Source organism: Gastrolobium bilobum, unplaced genomic scaffold (assembly GCF_033153095.1).
Source record: "Gastrolobium bilobum isolate Gb01-03AN ecotype WA unplaced genomic scaffold, APGP_CSIRO_Gbil_v1 utg6438, whole genome shotgun sequence".
In the NCBI taxonomy this organism is placed as follows: Eukaryota; Viridiplantae; Streptophyta; class Magnoliopsida; order Fabales; family Fabaceae; genus Gastrolobium; species Gastrolobium bilobum.
Genome location: NW_026895731.1, coordinates 53360 through 74071, shown reverse-complemented (window position 1 = coordinate 74071; position 20712 = coordinate 53360). Strand labels below are relative to the sequence as shown.

The 20712-nt window shown below is 34.6% G+C and overlaps 2 protein-coding genes across 2 annotated transcripts; one reads left to right on the top strand and one right to left on the bottom strand.

Annotated features, from left to right (window-relative positions):
• Positions 1-1483: 1483 nt before the first annotated feature.
• On the top strand, positions 1484-7384 carry LOC133295017 (polypyrimidine tract-binding protein homolog 1-like). Its single transcript, XM_061493796.1, has 10 exons — positions 1484-1722; positions 3076-3285; positions 3429-3491; positions 3562-3635; positions 3746-3841; positions 4862-4919; positions 4998-5102; positions 5180-5261; positions 6260-6372; positions 6615-7384. The coding sequence occupies exons 1-10, from the start codon at positions 1537-1539 to the stop codon at positions 7089-7091; spliced, it is 1464 nt and encodes a 487-aa protein (XP_061349780.1). The 5' UTR covers positions 1484-1536; the 3' UTR covers positions 7092-7384.
• A 4132-nt stretch (positions 7385-11516) lies between these two features.
• On the bottom strand, positions 11517-14750 carry LOC133294975 (uncharacterized). Its single transcript, XM_061493754.1, has 5 exons — positions 14553-14750; positions 14364-14450; positions 12934-13083; positions 11744-11932; positions 11517-11618 (listed from the first exon to the last, which is right to left on the bottom strand). The coding sequence occupies exons 1-5, from the start codon at positions 14748-14750 to the stop codon at positions 11517-11519; spliced, it is 726 nt and encodes a 241-aa protein (XP_061349738.1).
• Between the last annotated feature and the right edge of the window lie 5962 nt (positions 14751-20712).

Below are 20712 nucleotides of genomic sequence, written 5' to 3'. Positions count from 1 at the left end.
TTTTCATATTTGAATAAATCAAATTAATAACTGTATTTATGACTCAATTAATTACGTAATCTTTCTTACATACTCGTTCAGTATAAAAAAATTTAAAATTTATGTACCCAATAAAAAAAATCTAATATTTTTTTCCATTTCAACAAATCAAATTAGTGGCTGCATTTATGAATCTATTAATTACATAATCTTTTTTATGGATTTGTTGAGTATAAAATATCTGAAAATTTACTCCTTAAGCTTTTTTCCCATTTCAATAAATCATTCACAAATCAATAATTTATTTTTTAATCTCTTCACACATTACTCTCGTAAAATAATAATAATGATAATGTTTTTAGAAAATTACTAACCAACCATAATCAATAAATCAACAAAAGACTTTTCAAGCAAAATAAATTTTACCTGTACTTGTTCAACGACGTTAGCACTTGTGTCTGTGTCCGAAGAATATATATATATATATATATATATATATATATATATATATATATATATGAGGTAGGATCTCGGGTGTCAAATTTTAAATTTGACACCTCATCCGAGAGCCGTTAGATCAAAAAAGATCAACGATGTCACATGCTTACAAATCAGAGCCGTTGATCTTTTTTGATCTAATGGCTCTCAGATGAGGTGTCAAACTTCAAATTTGACACCGGTGTCAAAGGATCCTGCCTATATATATATATATATATATATATATATATATATATATATATATATATATATAGGTAGGATCCTTTGACACTGATGTCAAATTTGAAATTTGACGCCTCATCTGAAAGCCGTTAAATCAAAAAAATCAATAGTGTCACATGCTTACAAATTAGAGTCGTTGACCTTTTTTGATCTAACGGCTTTCAGATGAGGTGTCAAATTTTAAATTTGACATCGGTGTCAAATGATATTGACACTGATGTCAAATTTAAAGTTTGACACCTTATCTGAAGGCCGTTAGATAAAAAAAATCAATGGTATCACATACTTATTCTTTGATACTAGTGTCAAAGGATCGTACCTTTTATATATATATATATATATATATATATATATATATATATTAATTTTGTGTCTGTGTCCTAAAATGAAATTAAGAAGTGAAAAAATATTTGTTATTAAAAATTAAAAAGAAATAGATTTCGTCGAATATAATTTGAATTATTTTTATTTCTCACTTAAAAAATAAAGATTAAAATATTTTTAAGAATATTATCACATAGATCTTTAATTCCATATATACAATAATCATATATGAAAACTTTCATTATCTATTAAAGCCATATATAAATTCAGATGAATTCCATATATACAATAATTCCACATAATGTCAACGTCAGCTACCTCAAATCTATCTATCCCGTGTTGCTGATTGTATAAATATTTCGGAATCTCTCTCAAACGTTTATTTGCTCTGAAAATCGCAGCACTTTTTCTTCGCACCCAAACACTCGTCTCTTAGCATTGGATTTTCGAAAAAGCTCATTTAGCTGCATCGGAACTCAATCGAATCCGTGCAAACAAATAAACGTAAAAAAAATGTCTTCTAGCTCAAGTAACCAGCAGTTCCGTTACACTCAAACGCCGTCGAAGGTGCTCCACCTCCGCAACCTTCCATGGGAATGCACTGATGACGAGCTTATTGAACTGTGTAGCCCATTCGGTAAGATCCTCAACACCAAATGCAATGTTGGCGCCAATCGGAACCAGGCCTTTGTTGAATTCGTATGCTTCTACTCTCTCTTTTCTCTCTCCCTCTCGTATTATTATTATTATTATTGAATTGTGAATTTTCTCTTCTTTTTATTTATTTATTAGAAATATGTTAGGGTTTTATGTTTTAACTTTATCTATATGCGTGTACTGATACTGTCATACTGTACGGCATAACATTATAACATGCACACAATGATATAAAAGCATAAAAAAGTTATTTATTTATTTTTTATTTTTAACGTTAGTCATTGTAGGTGGACACAATAGAAGATAGTGTTTATGAAACTCTTTTGATATTTCACTTGAATTGACACATAAAAATTCAAAAAAAGAAAAAAAAGAAAATTAAGGATGCAAGGTAGGAAGTATCCAATGGCGTGCAATGGTATGGATCAAAACTCTAGGAGAGTCACTCTGAGTGCTCTCTCCGAGGGAGCTGAGATAGGGGGGATGTGTATGGGCTACATGGCTCTAAAATCTGAGAGAGTAACGGCTCATGAAAATGTGTGATATCAGATGCCTCATTTTGACAGGAAAATAGGGGTTTATATAGGTGGGAAATATTCCCAAATGATGAGAGAGAGAGAGGTGAGCCTAAAATCATTAGCCAATTTCTCACATTTGCAGTGAGGAGCTGCCTCACCATCGTGCGTATATGATGGTGAGTTGTGTAGGGGTAAAAGGGATCCCCTATGGTAAGGTCCATGTCCTCACTATAGGGTGTCAATGGAATGATCCCCTGATGGGCCTTTGTAGGCCGGTCCATCCCTTCTACCCCTGCACAACTCACTATCGTACACGCACGATGGTGAGGTCCATGTACTCACTATAGGGTGTCAAGGGAATGACCCCCTGATGGGCCTTTGTAGGCCGGTCCATTATATTGGACTGTCAGGACTGCCCAGAACAGGTATGATATCTGTATCTGACATTTTGAAATATTCTTGCTTCCTAGGTGTTTATGATGAATAGTTATGGAGAAATTTTTTAGATAGAATGCAAAGCAATTTTTAGATTTTGTGAATATAAATGAAGTTAAATGGATGGATGGAAATTTTAGATATCTGTTTGCTCCTAATGTGGAAAAATATGTAGACCATACACTATTTGTTTCTGTGACTGGTCATCTAACTGGCTTTCCTTTATGTTCCTTTAGTTTTTTTCCTTGATTGGAACTTTATGTGGATGACAATTGACAAGAGGACATGCTGATAAATAATAATAATAATTAATGACCCAAAATGTAAACTATATTCTGGGGCTGCATCATATGCTTTCTTATATTTGATTATACCTGGACCTGGTCCTATTGTGATTTCCCAATTCAAGGATCTTAGGTTTTAAGTATAAATGCTGTACCAGGTGGATCTTAACCATGCAATTTCAATGGTTTCATATTATGCTTCATCTTCAGAGCCTGCTCAGATTCGTGGCAAAACTGTTTACATTCAATATTCTAATAGACATGAAATTGTCAACAACAAAATCCCTGGAGATGTCCCGGGAAATGTCTTGCTGGTAACCATCGAAGGCGTGGAAGCTGGAGATGTGAGCATAGATGTTATCCACTTGGTAAGTTCAACTGTGTTGACTAGTTGATTTGGTTGTGTGTGAGGTTGCATGCTCCTTGTCTGGGTAAAATATGTGTATTGTACTATTTTTTTAATGCATATTTGTTAATATGGGTTACATACATGTCTTTATTCTTTATTCAGGTGTTTTCTGCATTTGGATTTGTACACAAAATTGCTACATTTGAAAAAACTGCAGGTTTCCAGGTTAGTAATTAGTGAATTGCACTTCTTTCAATGTATCATTGTCGTAATTAGCTGTGTTATTTCTTGGCAGGCTCTGATTCAGTTCACTGATGCTGAGACTGCTTCTTCGGCTAGGAGTTCACTGGACGGAAGAAGCATACCCAGGCAAGCAGTGCTTTAACGTTTCCTCCTTTCTTCTTCACCCTCATCATTTACTGCGGTGATTGTTTGATAAATCATAAAATTGTTGATTTCCTTATGCTTTTTATGTCCAGATACTTGCTGCCAGAGCATGTTGGTTCTTGTTACTTGCGTATTTCATACTCAGCACATAGAGATCTAAATATCAAATACCAATCTAATCGCAGCAGGTAGTGATGGGGATGCAAGAAAAATTGTGAAAGCCGTTGCATGTAATTTATCGTGGTGTTCTCTGAACTGCTAATTGTTGTTTGTGCTTTTTTGTCATCTAGGGTTAGTGAAGCTTGCTAGTCAGAATGCAGTTGTGTTGTGATGACCACTTATTTATCTTTTTCCAGATATTAGATGGCTTTGTTGTCATTAATTATGAAATTATTATTCTCTTGTTATGGAAACCGATTGCACAAAGCTAATTTTTCTGCATGTGGATAATATATTTTAGATCTTGTTGGAGAGTTTATGCTAACTATATTTTTTTTTTCTCAATGTAATTTGATCTCCTTGATCCTTATTTTTAGAGACAATTTGGATTTCAAAAATGCACAACTGCCATGTAAAACTTTATTCTTTATATATTATATTATAGTTGTAACCTTGTAGGCGCAGCTTCTAGTTTTATCAATTGAATTCATCAGTTTAAAAACAGAACGGTTTTTTGTTTTTTGTTGTTTTTTCTTTTCATCTGTGGTTGATTACACGAAGATCCCACTGGCCATTATCAGGTGATACATTCTTTCGAATAGTATCTTCTTTTGTATTAAAATATCAGGCAATACTGATTTTCCCCTTTTATAGAGATTCCAAGTTTAAATCCTTGGCTATATTCTAGTTGGCAGGAAAAAGAAATAAGAAATCAAACATCTATAATTACCTGATCTTTGAATCCATATGTTTTGGTTTCTAGAATATCCTTACTGCTTGGAGGACATTTATGATGAAATAATTTGATGTGTTAATGTTGAAATTGTAAGTAATTGTTGGTGAACCATAATTGTATGAACAAGCATGTTTTTTAAAGTAAGCATCTTCTGTTTCTTCTATCCTTGCATTTTCAGAATTGGAATTAACAGGTTGTCTAATCTCTCTTAGGACATTGTTTGGAAATGCACAGTAAAACTTCCATGTGTAAATGTTATCTTTGATTTAATCCTATGACAATGCTTGGTTATATTTATTTTTTGACTTCTCAGGGACTACACAAATCCCATGCTTCCTGTTAGTCATACTGCTATTGATGGGGCATTTCAGGTATTTTGTTAATTTTTTTCTTCATATAATGTATGTTTTGCATATTTTTAGTATGTGCTGACAATTTATGACATTCAGCCTGCAATAGGTCCTGATGGGATAAAGAAAGAACCTGAGAATAATGTGCTCTTGGCTTCAATTGAAAATATGCAATATGCTGTCACTGTAGATGTTCTTTATACGGTGAGAATTTGTATTTCTATTGAGATTGCAAATTTATAGGTGATTTATACTCAAAGGTGCTGGCGTACCTGTTACAGGTGTTCTCTGCTTTTGGTACAGTGCAGAAAATTGCTATATTTGAAAAGAACGGTCAAACTCAGGCACTAATTCAATACCCTGGTATTAATCCTATTCGACTGTGGTTGAGTTTGTAGTCTTTATTTTTACTTTGTATTTTAAAAGTATATATACATATTTTCTTCCTTATATAGGTAATTTTGATTATCACTGGTGGTTCCTTAAGTTCTTCATGTTCATGTAATGTGATGATGATTTTCCATCATGTTCATCGTTCTTTCTAATGGATTGAAATTAGTTATGATACATTTCTATGATTACAGAGTTTTCACCTGTGAGGGAAAATCTGCTCTTGGTTGTTTTAGAGGAACATCTTTGGGAGAGACTCTTGGACAGCTTTGCTGTATTTTTTTTGTTTTTTTCCTGGCTTCTTTGGATTGCTATATTCTTATATATAATAAATCCTAGATAATAAATCATTCTCTCAAATAATATTTTCTTCTCTTACCAGCTTTTCTTTTACTCCAGACCGTCGTGTATAGTCTTGTAGATTATCGTCCTTTCACTTGGCATATTCAACACAAACCAAACATGAAACCCAAACTATCCAATCTTGATAGGCTCTACACAAATATGATTAAATATATCAAATATTTGTTATTTATAAAAATATAATTATCGTAGATTTAATTGAAAGTGATATAATTTATGAATTGAAAGTTATAAATTTAAAAATATTTTAAATTATAATTCGAATCAAGCTTGAGCTTGAATTGGTAAAAAGTTGTTCAAGCTGAGTTCAGACTCAGCTTGGCTTGATTTCACCCCTAGATTAACAATAGTTCTAGTAGCTCACTAAATCCTACAAATTACCATTTTAGGCTTTTTGTTTTACGTAGTTAATTATCTTATGGTTTAACTCACTCTTGCATCTCCAGAACTATTTAACTGTAATGCATCATGACTTAGATCTTGTTTATATCTATAATATAGTAAAATTCTCAATTTGTTTATCTATGGCAATCGAGCATCCTTTGCTTGACAAATCATTTCCTTTTGTGGCTGTCTATTCAGCACGTGTAACTTTTTTTGTTTTTCAGATGTCACAACAGCAGCAGTTGCGAAAGAAGCTTTAGAGGGCCATTGCATATATGATGGTGGCTATTGTAAGCTTCATCTAACATACTCTCGTCATACCGATCTCAGTGTAAAGGTATAAATTTTTTTTTGAGTTAATATTCATGAGGGGAGAATATGAGAAGAGAGAAGGGGGGGGGGGGGGGGGGGGGATTAAAGATATTCTTACAATAAGTACATTTTCTTGATCAGGAATGATTCTGAAGTGTATGCTTCTCGACACTTGATTGACATTTTATAGTATTTTTTTTAACCTTTTGAGTGATTATCTCTGAATCTGATTTGAGTATTTTATAAATATGATTGTGTTGGTTTTAGGCTTTCAGCGACAGAAGTAGAGACTATACAGTGCCGCATCATAGTGTGCTTGCAGCACAAGTTCCTGCAACAGCTTGGCTGAATCCTCAGGGTGCTCCTATGTATCCAAGTGCCTCTGCATTACAAGCTCAAGTACCCGGAGGACAAGTGCCATCATGGGATCCAACCCAGCACGCAGTTAGACCAAGTTATAATTCTGCACCTAATACTTTTCCTGCTCAAACTCATGCAGTTCCTCCAATTCCTTCATATGCTCCAGCAGCAATACCCGCCGCTGCCACAGCCTCACCTCTTGCTCAAAACAATTCTATAGTTCATAATGCAAGTTCCATGGGTATCACTCAGCCTGGTGTTCCAATGAATGTAAATTTACAACTCAGTGGGGCTTCACCTCCTGTTCCTGGTTCCTCTCCTCTTATGCAAGCCAGCCCAATTGCTGGTGCTTCACCTCCTGGTCTTCAACCTTACTATGGTTAGTAAGTTATCTTTGAGCTGAATAAAAATCCCTTGTACTCTGATAGATTTGTATTCCCCCATTTGAAGTTTTGTAGTGGGATCTTAAAGAATTGTGTCACTTTCAATTTCAATTTCAATTTCAATTTTAATGGCTTTCCTTCTATTACCTACTCTTTCCGAGTATTATCCTTACTATGGTTAGTAAGTGATCTTTGAGCTGAATAAAAATCCCTTGTACTCTGATAGATTTGTATTCCCCCATTTTAAGTTTTGTAGTGGGATCTTAAAGAATTGTGTCAATTTCAATTTCAAATTCAATTTTAATGCCTTTCCTTCTATTACCCACTCTTTCCGAGTATTATCCTTACTCCTTTCATGGCTTTTTTGTGTATTTTTATTTCCTTATTTATACCAACCTTCGTGTGGTACAAATGGCATGCAGCAGTAAATTATTTCCATTTTATTTTGTTTGATTTGGGTGCTTGCTTTCTTCTTTTTTCTTTTTGGTGGCCTTTAATTTGTGTGTAGTTGGTGCTCAGCTAATGTGGATTTGTAGTTTTGAAATTCGAAACCCCATATTTCTGTGATTTTATAATAATTCTTCTAATTTTGATCCGCCTCAAAACATATTTCTGTCAACTACCGTACTAGTTTAAAAAAATGATTAAAATATTTCTCAAGTATTGAAGTCTGGAAAACAGTTTTTATTAGTGTCAGCATCTTGCAATCTCATGGATAATATTCAAACTAAATGATATTAATTTGGAACAAAGAGAAGTGCTGGTGCAATGACAAAAGACGAGTCAGCCAGAGAATTTAACTTTGATTTCCTGTAAAGAGACGAGTGCAGATTTGTTAGGTATAATATTTATAGGAAATAGTTTTCTCATTTTTTTTTTCATACACTCATAATATATGAGTAGGTCTCTTCTTGACTTTTTTGTGTTCTCATCTTTTTGTGGACCCCACTCATGTATTGTGAGTATAATATGAGAATTTTTTTTTATGTAAAATGAGAAAATTAATTTTCAATATTTATACTATCAAAATTTTTACTATCATTTCACTATATTCTAATCACCATTGGATTTAAAAATGGTTTTTCTTTTATCTCTCTTCGTTTAACTTATTTTCTAATCTAATGATGATTAAAGTAATAGTGAAATAATAGTAAAAAAATTGATAGTATGAATATCCTACCTCTTTGTTTAATACATTTAGTACGGGACTAGATTTTACCTTGTGCATTGTTTGAAAATTATAATGATTTTTTTTTTTTATACACAATTTTAAATTATTAGGACTAAATTGATTTTGTGGGGAAATTTTGTAGGCAAGTAGGTCTAAGACTCGGTGTAGGTAGGAAAATTATACATTAAAATGCAGAGATTAAATTGCAACTGCGATCGTAATTTGCCAAGAGTATTGCTTGTTCGAACTAATCCCTGTCTAAACTAAGTAAAATTAATCATTCAAGATAGCTAGTTACGCCTAATGCACTTTTTGTAAGGGTCGATACAAAGGGACAAGTTCATTTTAAAAGGTATTTTCGTATGAAGTATCAGCAATATCTCAATGTCATAGGGGCATATCTTACATGCTAGTTTGAAAATGATGGCAATGGGGAACAATTTGTACTTGCTCATTTTTAATCCATCCACGTTTATTGAAATCCTCGTCTCAAGTAATAAAATGGTAAAGTAGGATTATTGTTCCCAAGAGAATTGATGTATCAAGCACTAACTTATCTTACATGATCAAAGTTGGATCGATTGTATGGGTTTTTGAAAATATGATTTGAATTATAAAACTGAAATTAAAACAACCTACCAACTATCAAAATCAAGAATCAAGAATGCAAACGGATTGAAATCAAATATGCAAAACGAAGCTAGAGTGTCAATTTCCCCAACATCTTCCTAATAAACCTACCCTTTTTTATAACTAATATTCAACTCATGTTATTGACAATTTTTTCAAGATTGATTAAACCCCAATTCATTGGTGATTCAATCATTTTCCCTATTCAAAACCCTAATCCCTTAGTGATCTCCCTTAGGGCAAGCATTAAGAATAAGAATTTAAAGGTCATAAGTTTCACAAGTCTATCCCTAGATCAAGCAAAACTCAACAATTAATCAATCGGAATCAAACACCAACATCTCTATTATCATGCAAGAGTCTAGTTCCAGTGTTCATTCAAGATTGGCCAAATCATAAACAAACTAGTAATTAAAAATAGATTAATTGCATAACATGAAACTAAATATCAAATACAAGAAAGGAATAAAAAACATTAGGAACCCATTAGTTCCATCTAACCCTAACCACAATAAAGAAACTAGCCTAACATGTTCATAGAAACCAAAATAGAATATGAAAAGAAACTAAAAGTTATAGAGAAAACTTAGTGATCAAAGTCCAAGGTGAAATCTTGAATATTTCTTCCTCCTTCTCCTCTCAAAAATTGCTCATCTACCACTCCAAGCCATCCCAAGCTGTGCAAAAATGATTAACAAACCCTAACTTGTGCCTTGTGACACCCCGTTCTAGAACCGGTTTGTTAACATCGCATTATGATATTAAGCGCAGTTACAATCACGTTGGTTCAATTAGAATTTTGGATAAATTTTTCTTTTTGAACAAAGCCGAATTTAAAATGCCCAACTGTGTGATCATAACCATATTACGTTGCGGAACAAAATAAATTAAGCTTAACATCATATTATCATTTGGTTCGAGTTTACTACAAAACTCTCTTCACCTTTTATTAAATTGGAATTCCTTTAGTTACTATATAGTTCTCATCTCACACTAGGTTATAGATCTCTTTGTTAGCTACGCGTGGGTTCAAACCACGCTCAATTTGAAGCTCTGTAGCTCAAGTTATGCTGATTTTACTAAATCATGTGTATGCTGAAAACGGGCTGCGCACTTAAGCGTGTTGAGAGCGCTTAAGCGCCCTCCACGACCCAGTTTTTCGTACGGCATGGCGCTTCAGCGCCCAAAGGCAGAGGAAAATGGGATTTTTAGGCCACCAATGGCGCTTAAGCGCGCTCAAGGCCTCTCTTCTAATACGATGTGGTTCGAGGACGAACCAGGCGGAAGCTGGTGGGCATGTAACATCCCGGGCGCTGACGAGGGCGGGGAGTGATCGCCGGTGCGAAAGGGTATGGTGCGAAAGGGCACAAACAAGGAGCGGCTCCTAGCAGGCTTCTAGGGACGGGGGTACATGAATGAATCGAATCAACACCCAAAAAAGAGGGATTCCAGAGACTGTGCTGGTATGGGGCGGTACAGTTTGTGATAACTTATAAGAATTAATTGGTACTATCTGTACTAACAAGATGCATCTATTTTTCGGTAGCCCGGATCGGAAGAACTTCACAGTTAAGCGTGCTTGACTTGGAGCAATTCTGGGATGGGTGACCTCCTGGGAAGTTTTCCTGAGAAGTGTGCGAAAGTGTGCGAGTGAGGAAAAAGCACACTGAAAAGTCTCGTGTTAGTATGTGGGGATAGTCGTTGATTCTTGAAGCGGTCGGACGTTACATGCCTTTTAAACAAGAAATTCCATGGCCTTTCTTTACAACATGCTCGCTTAAGCGAGCATAAAATAACAAAACAGTGCTTCCGCTAGGTTGCTTGCTGAAGCGAGCATCCTAGCGAGAAAATACAATTGCTCATTGAAGCAAGCAAGCTAGCAAGGAGAAGACTACAATTAATATGTATTTAGGGTTTGCTAGTGAGCTGTAACATGAGAAATATTCATTTTTCTTGAGTCTTGGCTTGAGTTTTTGTCTTCGTTTGGCTTCTTCAATCTATCGTTGATCTGATTTAGCATTTTAAACCCGAAACTAATATATTTTTAACTCAGAATCATGTCCAATCATGAAAACTTCCAAGTCTGTTTCATTTGATAATATACACTAAGTATTTAACTATTTTCAACATTATTTATCATACTTTTGGCATGTGCGTTTGACACTTAACATACAACTACAGCATGAGGCTCATATAATTTAGATGATTCGTTAATGAGTGCAAAACTCGATTAAAATTAACTTTTCCCTTTTAGTAGAGATGGAATATACCTGAACCTGGATCGTTTGATATATGTTCAGATGGAGTATGTATACTTTGACCCTTACCGGTTGATGATGTTAGAACAGTTATACTAGACCATGAGTAAAAATTAAAATTACGTCTTTCCCTTTGATAACAAGTTTGATAACACCAAATTAAAATCATTTCCCGCTGCCTAGTGATACCACTTACCAGCATGACTAAAAATAAAAATTGAATCTTAAAAAAAGAAGTTTGTGTAACAGCAGGTTCTGAAATCTTTTTATCTAACAGTACAGAACCTTCAAATAGACTTTTAATCATTTGTACCATTATAACTCTTGCTCTTAATAAGAAAATGATGAACAATGCAGCTGCACCAAATTACACCCAATTATTGGACTTTTTCCTCTTGAACGAGTTATAATCTGCCAATAATCTGACAGCAAATCCATTATTGATATCCTCCACATAATTTCTGAGAACCTGTTAATCAATTAATCAAAATCTCTTCACAGATTAGTCTAATCAAAATTGAAGTGCAGGCACATGCACTAAACAAAGTACCACATAAGGTGTAGTGTGACTGAAGAAATTCTAACCGAGTATACCAAGTTTTGCATGACAAGTTCAGGAACACATTCGAGTAATGGAGGAAAAACAAGGCTTAAACTAACATCTATCTGATTCTTCATCCAGCTATGCCTTCCCTGCCTTTCCAGGTATAAAGCTCCGCTAGCATTAATGTTGAAATCTAACGGTATGTAATCAGAATGCAGACCTTGAAGCTCCCACCTTGTCTACAAAAGATAAGTGCTTTTAGCTGTGTTTGACCCGAGAGAATCATGATTAATGTAGGATAAGCGAACTAACAGTATTTATGGAGGAGAAAACTGCAAGTGGTCACAGATTGCTATGTACCAATGGCGGAAGCACCTTAGTGCAAGTGTCTGCAAGTGCAGACACAAAGTTGGAAAAATTTATTTTTTCACATTAGATGATTGTTTCAAGTCAAGTAAAAAAGAAAAAAGAAAAGAAAAAAGAAGATTAAAGGAAAAAGATAAAAATATGTCGAACCCAACAAACTCCTATAATTAAAAGCTTACAGCTTAAATCCTAGTCCATTGCGTTGTCTCTCTCTCTCTCTCCTTCTTTTTTTATAAACCTTATTAGCTCTAAATCTTAATAAACATCAACATTCCTGAAATTCAATCTTCATCAAGTGGAGGAGAATCTTACGAGATTTTTGACGTTCTTTTGTGAAACAAAAGTGGCCAATTTGGATCAAATATACATCGACAAAAATTGGTTTTTGATCAATTAACTCTTATAATTATACTATATTTGACAAATGTCTTTTTGTGGTGTTTATTTTTTTAAAAATTATCATTGTCTATTATTTTCTTAAAACTTTGGTTCATTCACCAAAACTTTACTTTTAAAGTGGAAGCAAAAATTGAATCATAATTATGATTTTTAAAATAAAGAATAAAAATATTGTGCAGACACAAAAAAAATATCTTGGGTCCGCCACTGCAGTATGTACAAACAATATAATGTAGGAGGAAGGAAAAAGAAGTGGTGTGTGTGCACAATGAAATCAACATCAAGAGAGGCTAGGGTTTAATAGTGTGTATCTCTATGGGATTTAACTCTTTAGTTACAGGAAGGGTTTACTTTTAGTGGGTAAAGCCTAATGTCTCCCAAAGCCTATGAAATTCATTATGTGGGTCGAGAATAAGCTGTTTGAGCATGACCAAATTAAAAATATATGTTCCTTAAAATTTAATAAAGTACTTACAATGTGAACCTCTATAAGTTTGATGATATGCCCAGGAATCTCAGATGGGTAATCTTTCCCTTCAGATATGCGTCTAGCTGTAATGTATATAATTGGTTGGCATGTTAAGAACAAGGCTTTTATGGGAGTCATCTTAACTCTCCACTCTTCCTGTACACATAATTAACAGAAACATTTTTAGATAAATGATAATCTAATTAAAATTTGAGTTTACGTCTCTCACATGGCTCCTATCACAAGTTAACTTAAATCTAATGTTTAAGTCATAATTTAATTAATTGAAATAATGAAGGAGTGTAATGATTGAACTCTCCTAACAATTTGATCTTCAAGAAGGTTTAGGTGTCACGTTACATAACAACTCTCTTTTGAAGAGGTAGCTAGGTGGAGGTTAGAAAAAATATGTATTTAATATATGGTTTAGACATATACTATTTTTTTTTTGATAAACCATATGTATCCTCCCCGGGAGGCAATCCTGTTCGGGGCGGTTCCAGGATTAAGGGTGTGAATGACAATCTTTCCATAATCAATTTTTTTTTTCAATTTTTATTCACGGGAACAAAAATGAATAGAAACAGTGTTTCACAGAACCAGTTTATTTTATTTTTTTGTTCCCAAGAATGAACCAGTTCAATTTCTGTGATGGGGAATAGAAAAAACAATAAAAAAATTCTGCTTTTTTGTTCGCAGACACAAAATGAGAAACACTTATCTCTTTCAATCACTCTTTATCACTGCCATCACTACCACTACTACCATTATTTTGTCACGACCACCGCCATGGTCATCACCACCACCACCTCCATGCCACCACCACTACTACCATCACCGTCACCAATCACCGCCACCACCACCATCGACGCAATCACTGTCGTCACCACCACCACCACCACCACCATCGACGCAATCACTGTCGTCACCACCACCACCACCACCACCACCACCACTGCCACCATTACCACCACCATCACCGCAGCCACTGCCGTCACCACCACCGCCGCCACAATACCACAACCACCACCACCACACTATATGAAAATAAAAGTGATGATCTGAAAAATTGTTATACTTAATAAGAATGCTTTTTTATTCTATTATTTGTTATATTATCAAACACAATTCTCATTTTCGAAATAAAAATAGAACATGTTATCAAACACATTTTTTTTCTCAGAAACTGTTCCAAAGCACAGAAATAGGAAATAATTATTTCCTTACGAAAATAGTACTAGAGAACAGAATGATTGTCATGCACACTCTGAGACTTTAAAACCCTCACAACATTCCTGTTTTGGAGCTATACTATGTAACTAGATATGGGATATTCCTTTAATCTACCTATATGAATTAATAAATTATCATTTGAACAAAAAATATGAAATGAAATTCAAAGATATTAAGCACCATCAATCTGCAAAAGGAAGTACCTTGTTGAGCTGCTGGGTTGCTGATTTTTCTGGAAATATAGCTCGGACTACTCTTCCAATGTCCTCCATATATTGATCAAATGGAGCCTGCAAAACTAATTAAAATTAACTTTAAGCACATAACACAAGCACATAGGATATGGCAAGAAAAAAGTGAGATATTTTTAAGATATATATTCATATATATACCCAAGGCAACTCATGAAGGGGAACATCAGCACTGCTTCTATAACTGAAGGAGGAAGTTTCATTCTTGCGCCCGAAATTCCATGAGCTAGATGGTGCCTTTGCACAACAATGATGATGCAACTTGTGCTTCTTTAGTATGCTTCCTCGTGTAGCACTTGTGCCAAACCAAAGCTGGCATGGAATTAGTATGCTTGCCATAATCCCTACTTCATGTAGCTGATACAATTGGCTTTCGTTTCACAGAAAAAACAAAAGTAAAGAAAAAGCGAGATAAACTAGATACCGATACCTTACTGATTGTTGGTTATATACTTTAAAAGAGGGATATATATATTACAAATTTACAAATTATACTTGTTTTAACTGTAAGATTCAAAGTGTCTTATCGGTAGGACATAGTGTAGTTTATAAATAAAAAATTTGTAAATATAATCTTTTCATGTTTTAATGGTAAAAAAAATTTGGTTTGTTATACAATTTATTGATTTTAAGCATTTAATGTGAGAAACTACCATCAATTACTTATTTCAGAAATCATTTAGAATGTCAATAACCCCCCAAAAAAAGGTATTATAGAAACTCCATTAAAAAAATGTTTGACATAATAATCAACCTGCATGTGAATGGTGATCGTATCTATATAGTTTATTCAATCCTCATTATGTACGAATAACCACTCAAATTTAATCGTATTTGAAATAATGCTTCAATCTTTATAACGTCCTTTTTATATATATATATATATGGTGAAGTATGGTGAAGCTTAATATAAAATGTCAAATATATATACATATACCAAACAAGCTATAACTTTAAGTTTTTTTTTTTTTTTTGACATTTATTCCAAATTTGATTGTGCATGTCAATATGTCCTTTTACTTGTGGACAAATAAGAGGGTGAATGGTCATACTCATACATATACGAGCCACAGTGTAACATGATTGATTGAAATCGTTTAAGATAAAGAATGAACCTAGCAAACTTATAACGAGGAAATAACAAATCAAACGACACATTCCAGTTGGTTGGCCTTAATTAGCATCCACATTAGTCTCCTGAATTAAATTAAGGATACTTCTCATCACTGCCCACAAGGTTTCTCCACTGCTTTCAATTTGCATGTTATGTGTTAACCTAAGGAAGGCCAAAATGACCATCCACGAGTTTCTGGTTGTGGCAGGGTAACAACCTTAGTTTCAGCTGTTAATTAATGGGGTTCATTTAATTTTATGTTACATGAGAGATATTCTCTCATGTTGTAGAGATACATATGGTGGGGTCCGCCATTTAAAGAAAAAAGAAAAAAAAAAAGTGTCACGATTTTCGATGGGTGTGTAAGAGATAAAATTACTCTTATGCTATATAATAGTAGTTTTTCCCTAATTAATGCCCGGTTTCCCGTGGTTTGTGACACTTGTGGTTAGAGGTGGCAAAGTGGGCGGCCCGCCCCGCCCCCACCTCGCCATCAACCCGCCAAAAAATGAGCTAGCCCGCCCCGCCCCACCCCACCCCACTTTTCAGATGGGTTGAAAAACTCAGTCCGCCCCGCCCAGTTTGACGGGTTGAGCGGGTTGGCCCGCCGAGCCGAGCTCGTTTTGGCAGCTCTACTTGTGGCGGAGCTCATAGCGCTATAATTGTGATGCAACTATTACTGTAGATTGTAGACCAAGTTCAAGTGAATTCCAATGGGAACAATCAATGGAGCGAAAACAATCCTTACAGCAACACTTGCAATCCTGACTAGAAAACCATCTTCCATTCTCGTACAAGCCCACACAGTGTATTTGCCTGTAGTGTAGGTCAGTAGTGCTTTCGGTTAGTTATGATTGTGGTAATATCTAAATAAAAACAAAAGAAAGTAACGGAACACCAAAAATAATGTATTCCTGTAGTGTACGTATCGAATTGCCACGGAACACGAACGCAAGTGCGCAACCGCATGCTTTTATGAGGTTGACGTCCACAACCCCATATTTTAAGGGTCACGTTGGAATATGATGATTCATTATTATTCTCTTACAAGAATCGTTTTCAATGCTAGAAGCAATATAATCGATCTCAGATCCCTTTTTTTTAAAGTTTTGAGAAGGAGAAGTTGCCACGCTCCAAGTCCAAGTAGGGTATACCACAAAAGTAAGACCTTTCACCGTCTCCACTCATTTATTGTCAGAGAAATATAATAAAAAATTATTGATCGACTTCCACTTAGTAGCTTAAATTGTTAGGTTTAAATAATTTCTTTACATGATATGAAAGTTTCCAGGATCACGGGATCACGAATATGATCGTCATCTCTCCATGTCTATTAATAAATAAAATATTATAGACTTTTTTAATATAAGTACGAGCATGATGCATTGATCACTCTTCAAGCCAATAGACTCTTGTGTGAGGGGACAATTATAAAAATATAATATAAAATCATTGATGAACTTTTATTTAATTAATAGCATAAGTTTTTAGATTAATTTTTTTTAAATCTCATATACAATTACACCCAAATTAATTTGGGATAAATGTGTTGTTGATGTTGACGTTGATATACAATTACAGTTATCATAGTGTGTTTGTTGTTATAATTTCAATTTTTATCTTAATTAATTATCTCATTTATCTTCCCTAGCGATCGAATAGATTAAAACATACATATTGATTAATAGGAAAATTTGAAAAGTCTTCACTAATTGCTATCATGAGAAGGAAAGAAGTGACTGAAGTTGATTTTTGAGTTGAAATTTTGATGGAAGAGGGTTTTAATGATGGAGGAAAATGCTGTGACGAACAAAGAAAAAAGCGAAATTGAATACCGTTTTATAGTGAGAATAGTATAGTTTATCATGTCATATATAAGAGTTTTTCACCTTAAAGGTTCGATTATTTGATTTATTGAGACCTGAAAAAAATATAAACTAATTAATATACACCACAATCCAATTAGCCCAATAAATTCTCCAAGCCCACATGAGTCACAACCTAGCCCACGTGAATCACAGCCCTTAGTAATAGTTGCTGGAGATAGATATACTTGGCCAACTAACCATAACAGAGTGGTAAGAAGAGTTAAACAGAACGGTTAGGAAAGTTTGTTATGATTTCTTGTAGCTCTCTTGTAGAGTTACATGTATATATAGTCAACTCTTGTAATTTTACAATCAGATTAATGAGAATAAGATTTTTCTCTGAGTTTCAATATGGTATCAGAGCTACAATGGCTCTGATATCTGCTTCAAAAAATTTGTACACTACATCGTTCTTTTCTCTATGGCGAATCAAGATCAACTTCTTGCATTTCTCACTAATCCATCTCATTCACTTTTTCTCCACTCAAACAAGAATCCATCACAAGTCATTGTGGTGCGAACACAGCAAGTATACTGGTCGTACAAGTAATAAAGTGATTAAGTAAAAGTATCGTTCCCACGAAGATTAAATTCAAGCAATATTTTCACCCTTTTTATTTAAGTTAGACAATTCCAAAAGGTGTTTTCAAAGGTAACCAATATTTAATTAAAAATTCAATTAAAGATGCAGTAAAAGAAATTAATTAAAAAGATAAACTTAAAATTATGAATAAAAAAGCAGTTAGGTTTACTTCACCTCCGATCCCCCCTTAATTGGTTTAATTACAATTCAATAATATTCTATCTCAATTATTTCAAACAATTCATCATTTAGAAATTAATTGGATAAATCCTAATGTCTTAGTTCTTTAACCCTTTAACCCAATCAGAATCCTAATGTCTTAGAAATCCCTTTTCGATTAAGCCTTAAGCGCGATGAATTACAAAAGTTTGCAATTCTTACAAGCCTATGTCTAGATCATGCAAGAATTGGTGTTCTACTGATATGCCTCCAGAATATATATGATTTTAGCCAAAAAGAGAAAGAATCTTGATCAATCCTGGATAAAAAGGGCTATAATTACTATTAATTTGATAAATCTCAATCAGAGATCATGCAACTGATTTTCGTATGGTTTTGTACGAAAACAGGACAAAAAGAAGCCCAATTGGAAGCTACAGGCTGAAGCCCCACGCTATTAGCGCGGAATCCGCACTAGTAGCGCCACAATGAACTTTCCATCCAGAGACACCCACGCTACTAGCGTGGAATTCACGCTAGTAGCGCTAGCCAATCTTGCCACCCACGCTAGTAGTGCAGGATTCACGCTAGTAGCGCCAAGCTACTGATTCAAGAACAAAACTCCCACGTTATTAGCGCGGAACTGGTGCTAGTAGCGCAGGAGGTGCGTGGTGATTTTTAAACCTTGATTAAGACTGAATCAGAGAAGATTGGACTGAGATATATGATGAAGATTCGATCAAGATTTCTAAGCAAGGCATAAACTCTATAAATAGAGACTCGGACCTCAAACACAAACAATCTTTGGCTAGAGAGAATTGTGAGGTCAGAGAATTGAGAGGATTCTTGGAGACTCGTGCTGGAGATCAGTATTCCACCGGAGTTGAAGACCGAAGATCATTGAGCTTCCTTCTTCTTCTTTTCTTTTTAGTTTATAATCAATTTTTATTCTTTTAATTTGTTAAAGCCAGCTATGTCTGGCTAGTTTGTTTTTGTAGTTGGGATCACGGACCGAATGAGAATCCTTTATATTTTCTATATTGTTTTTATAATTTAATTAGTTTAGTTTGTTTTATTCTGCCTATGTTAATTTTTTCATATCCTGATTAGAACTGATCACTCTAATTATAGGGCTTTGAGGGTTAGGGCTCACAATATACATATTGGGTTTTAATCTGGGCAAGGGTAGAATAACAATTTATGCATGACCTAGACATAGGATTATATAGATTGCAGACTTTTAAATTCATTTGCTTAATGCTTAATTCAAGAGGGATTACTAGGACACTAGAATTCTAATTGGGTTAAAGGGTTGAAATCACTAAGACATTAGTGTTCAACTATTTTATAGGGAAATAATGAATTGTCTGAGCAAACAAATTAGTTAATTATAAAATACAATGTAGGAATATAAGGGAGGATCAGAGGTGAAATGCATCCTGGCTACAGTCTTTTTACAATTCTTCATAACTCATATTTTTCGTGACGTTCTTCATCTTTTCTTGCATGCGTTTTAATATTATTGTTTTTAAAAATTCTGTTTTTAAATTCCAATAATCAATCACTTTCACAAACTAAACAAATTTTCTTTTCCAACTTAAGGAGAATAGTTAAATTTATACTTGGTGCATTAATCCTCGAGGGAATGATCTTTACTTATCACTTTTATTACTTGAAACGAACGATATACTTGCCGATTTCGCAACATCTACCCATGTCTAGATCAAGATCCCAATATGTCTATTGTGAACCCTAACCCTCTTTATCCCTATATAATTGTCCAGATGATACAATAATTAAAACATGCAAATCAAGGTAAACACAAATAATTTGAGACAGTTTATTAATGAAAAGAATTAAACCAAAACAAGGATTCACGTTGGATCCATATCCCTAACTATTAAGAAAACTAGCCAGACATAGCTGGCTTAAACAAAATAAAGAAAGAAAAAGAAATCATAAAGAAGAAGAAGAAGAAGAATCAATGTTGCTCAGTCTCCTTCAAGCTCTTCTCTCTCTGAAATCTCCAACTCTGGACTCTGGTGTTCTCCTCCTTCCTCTGAAAGTGTTTCCTCTGTCGAATTGCGTCTTTTTGATTCCAAGAGATGCCTTTTTATAGGGATGAAACCATATCTTTTAATTTTCTATCATATCTTCAATGGAATCTTCACTAGAAACCAGTGTTATCAAAATCGGACCGACCCAGCCGGGTCGGCCCGGAAACCGGTGACCCGGTCCCTAAACCGGTCCGGGTTGGACGTTGGATCGGACTTGTCATGGAACCGGTACGAACCGGTGTGAACCGGCCGGGTTTTAGGAGAACCGGTGACCCGGACGGGTTTTATAAAAACCGGACGGGTCATGCGTATTCATTAAAAAAAAAAAAAACTAATACGACGTCGTCACATGACCCACCTGACTCGCTTTATTTCTAATCAGCTAGTCTCAAACCCTCAAACCCTCAAGTCTCAAGTCTCATCTCATCTCAGCTAGTTTCAAGCACTGTTCGTCAGCGAGGCATTGAGCAAACTACATTGAGCAAGTTCGTCAACTCAAGTTTCAAGCATTGTTCTTCAT

Coding starts and splice junctions, on each gene's coding strand:
- LOC133294975 (XM_061493754.1), bottom strand. CDS start 14,750: ATGGCAAGCATACTAATTCCATGCCAGCTTTGGTTTGGCACAAGTGCT. Junction 14,451..14,552: donor CCCTTCATGAGTTGCCTTGG/GTATATATATGA, acceptor TTAGTTTTGCAG/GCTCCATTTGATCAATATAT. Junction 11,619..11,743: donor AACTTGTCATGCAAAACTTG/GTATACTCGGTT, acceptor ATTGATTAACAG/GTTCTCAGAAATTATGTGGA.
- LOC133295017 (XM_061493796.1), top strand. CDS start 1,537: ATGTCTTCTAGCTCAAGTAACCAGCAGTTCCGTTACACTCAAACGCCG. Junction 1,723..3,075: donor ACCAGGCCTTTGTTGAATTC/GTATGCTTCTAC, acceptor ATGCTGTACCAG/GTGGATCTTAACCATGCAAT. Junction 3,286..3,428: donor GCATAGATGTTATCCACTTG/GTAAGTTCAACT, acceptor TTCTTTATTCAG/GTGTTTTCTGCATTTGGATT.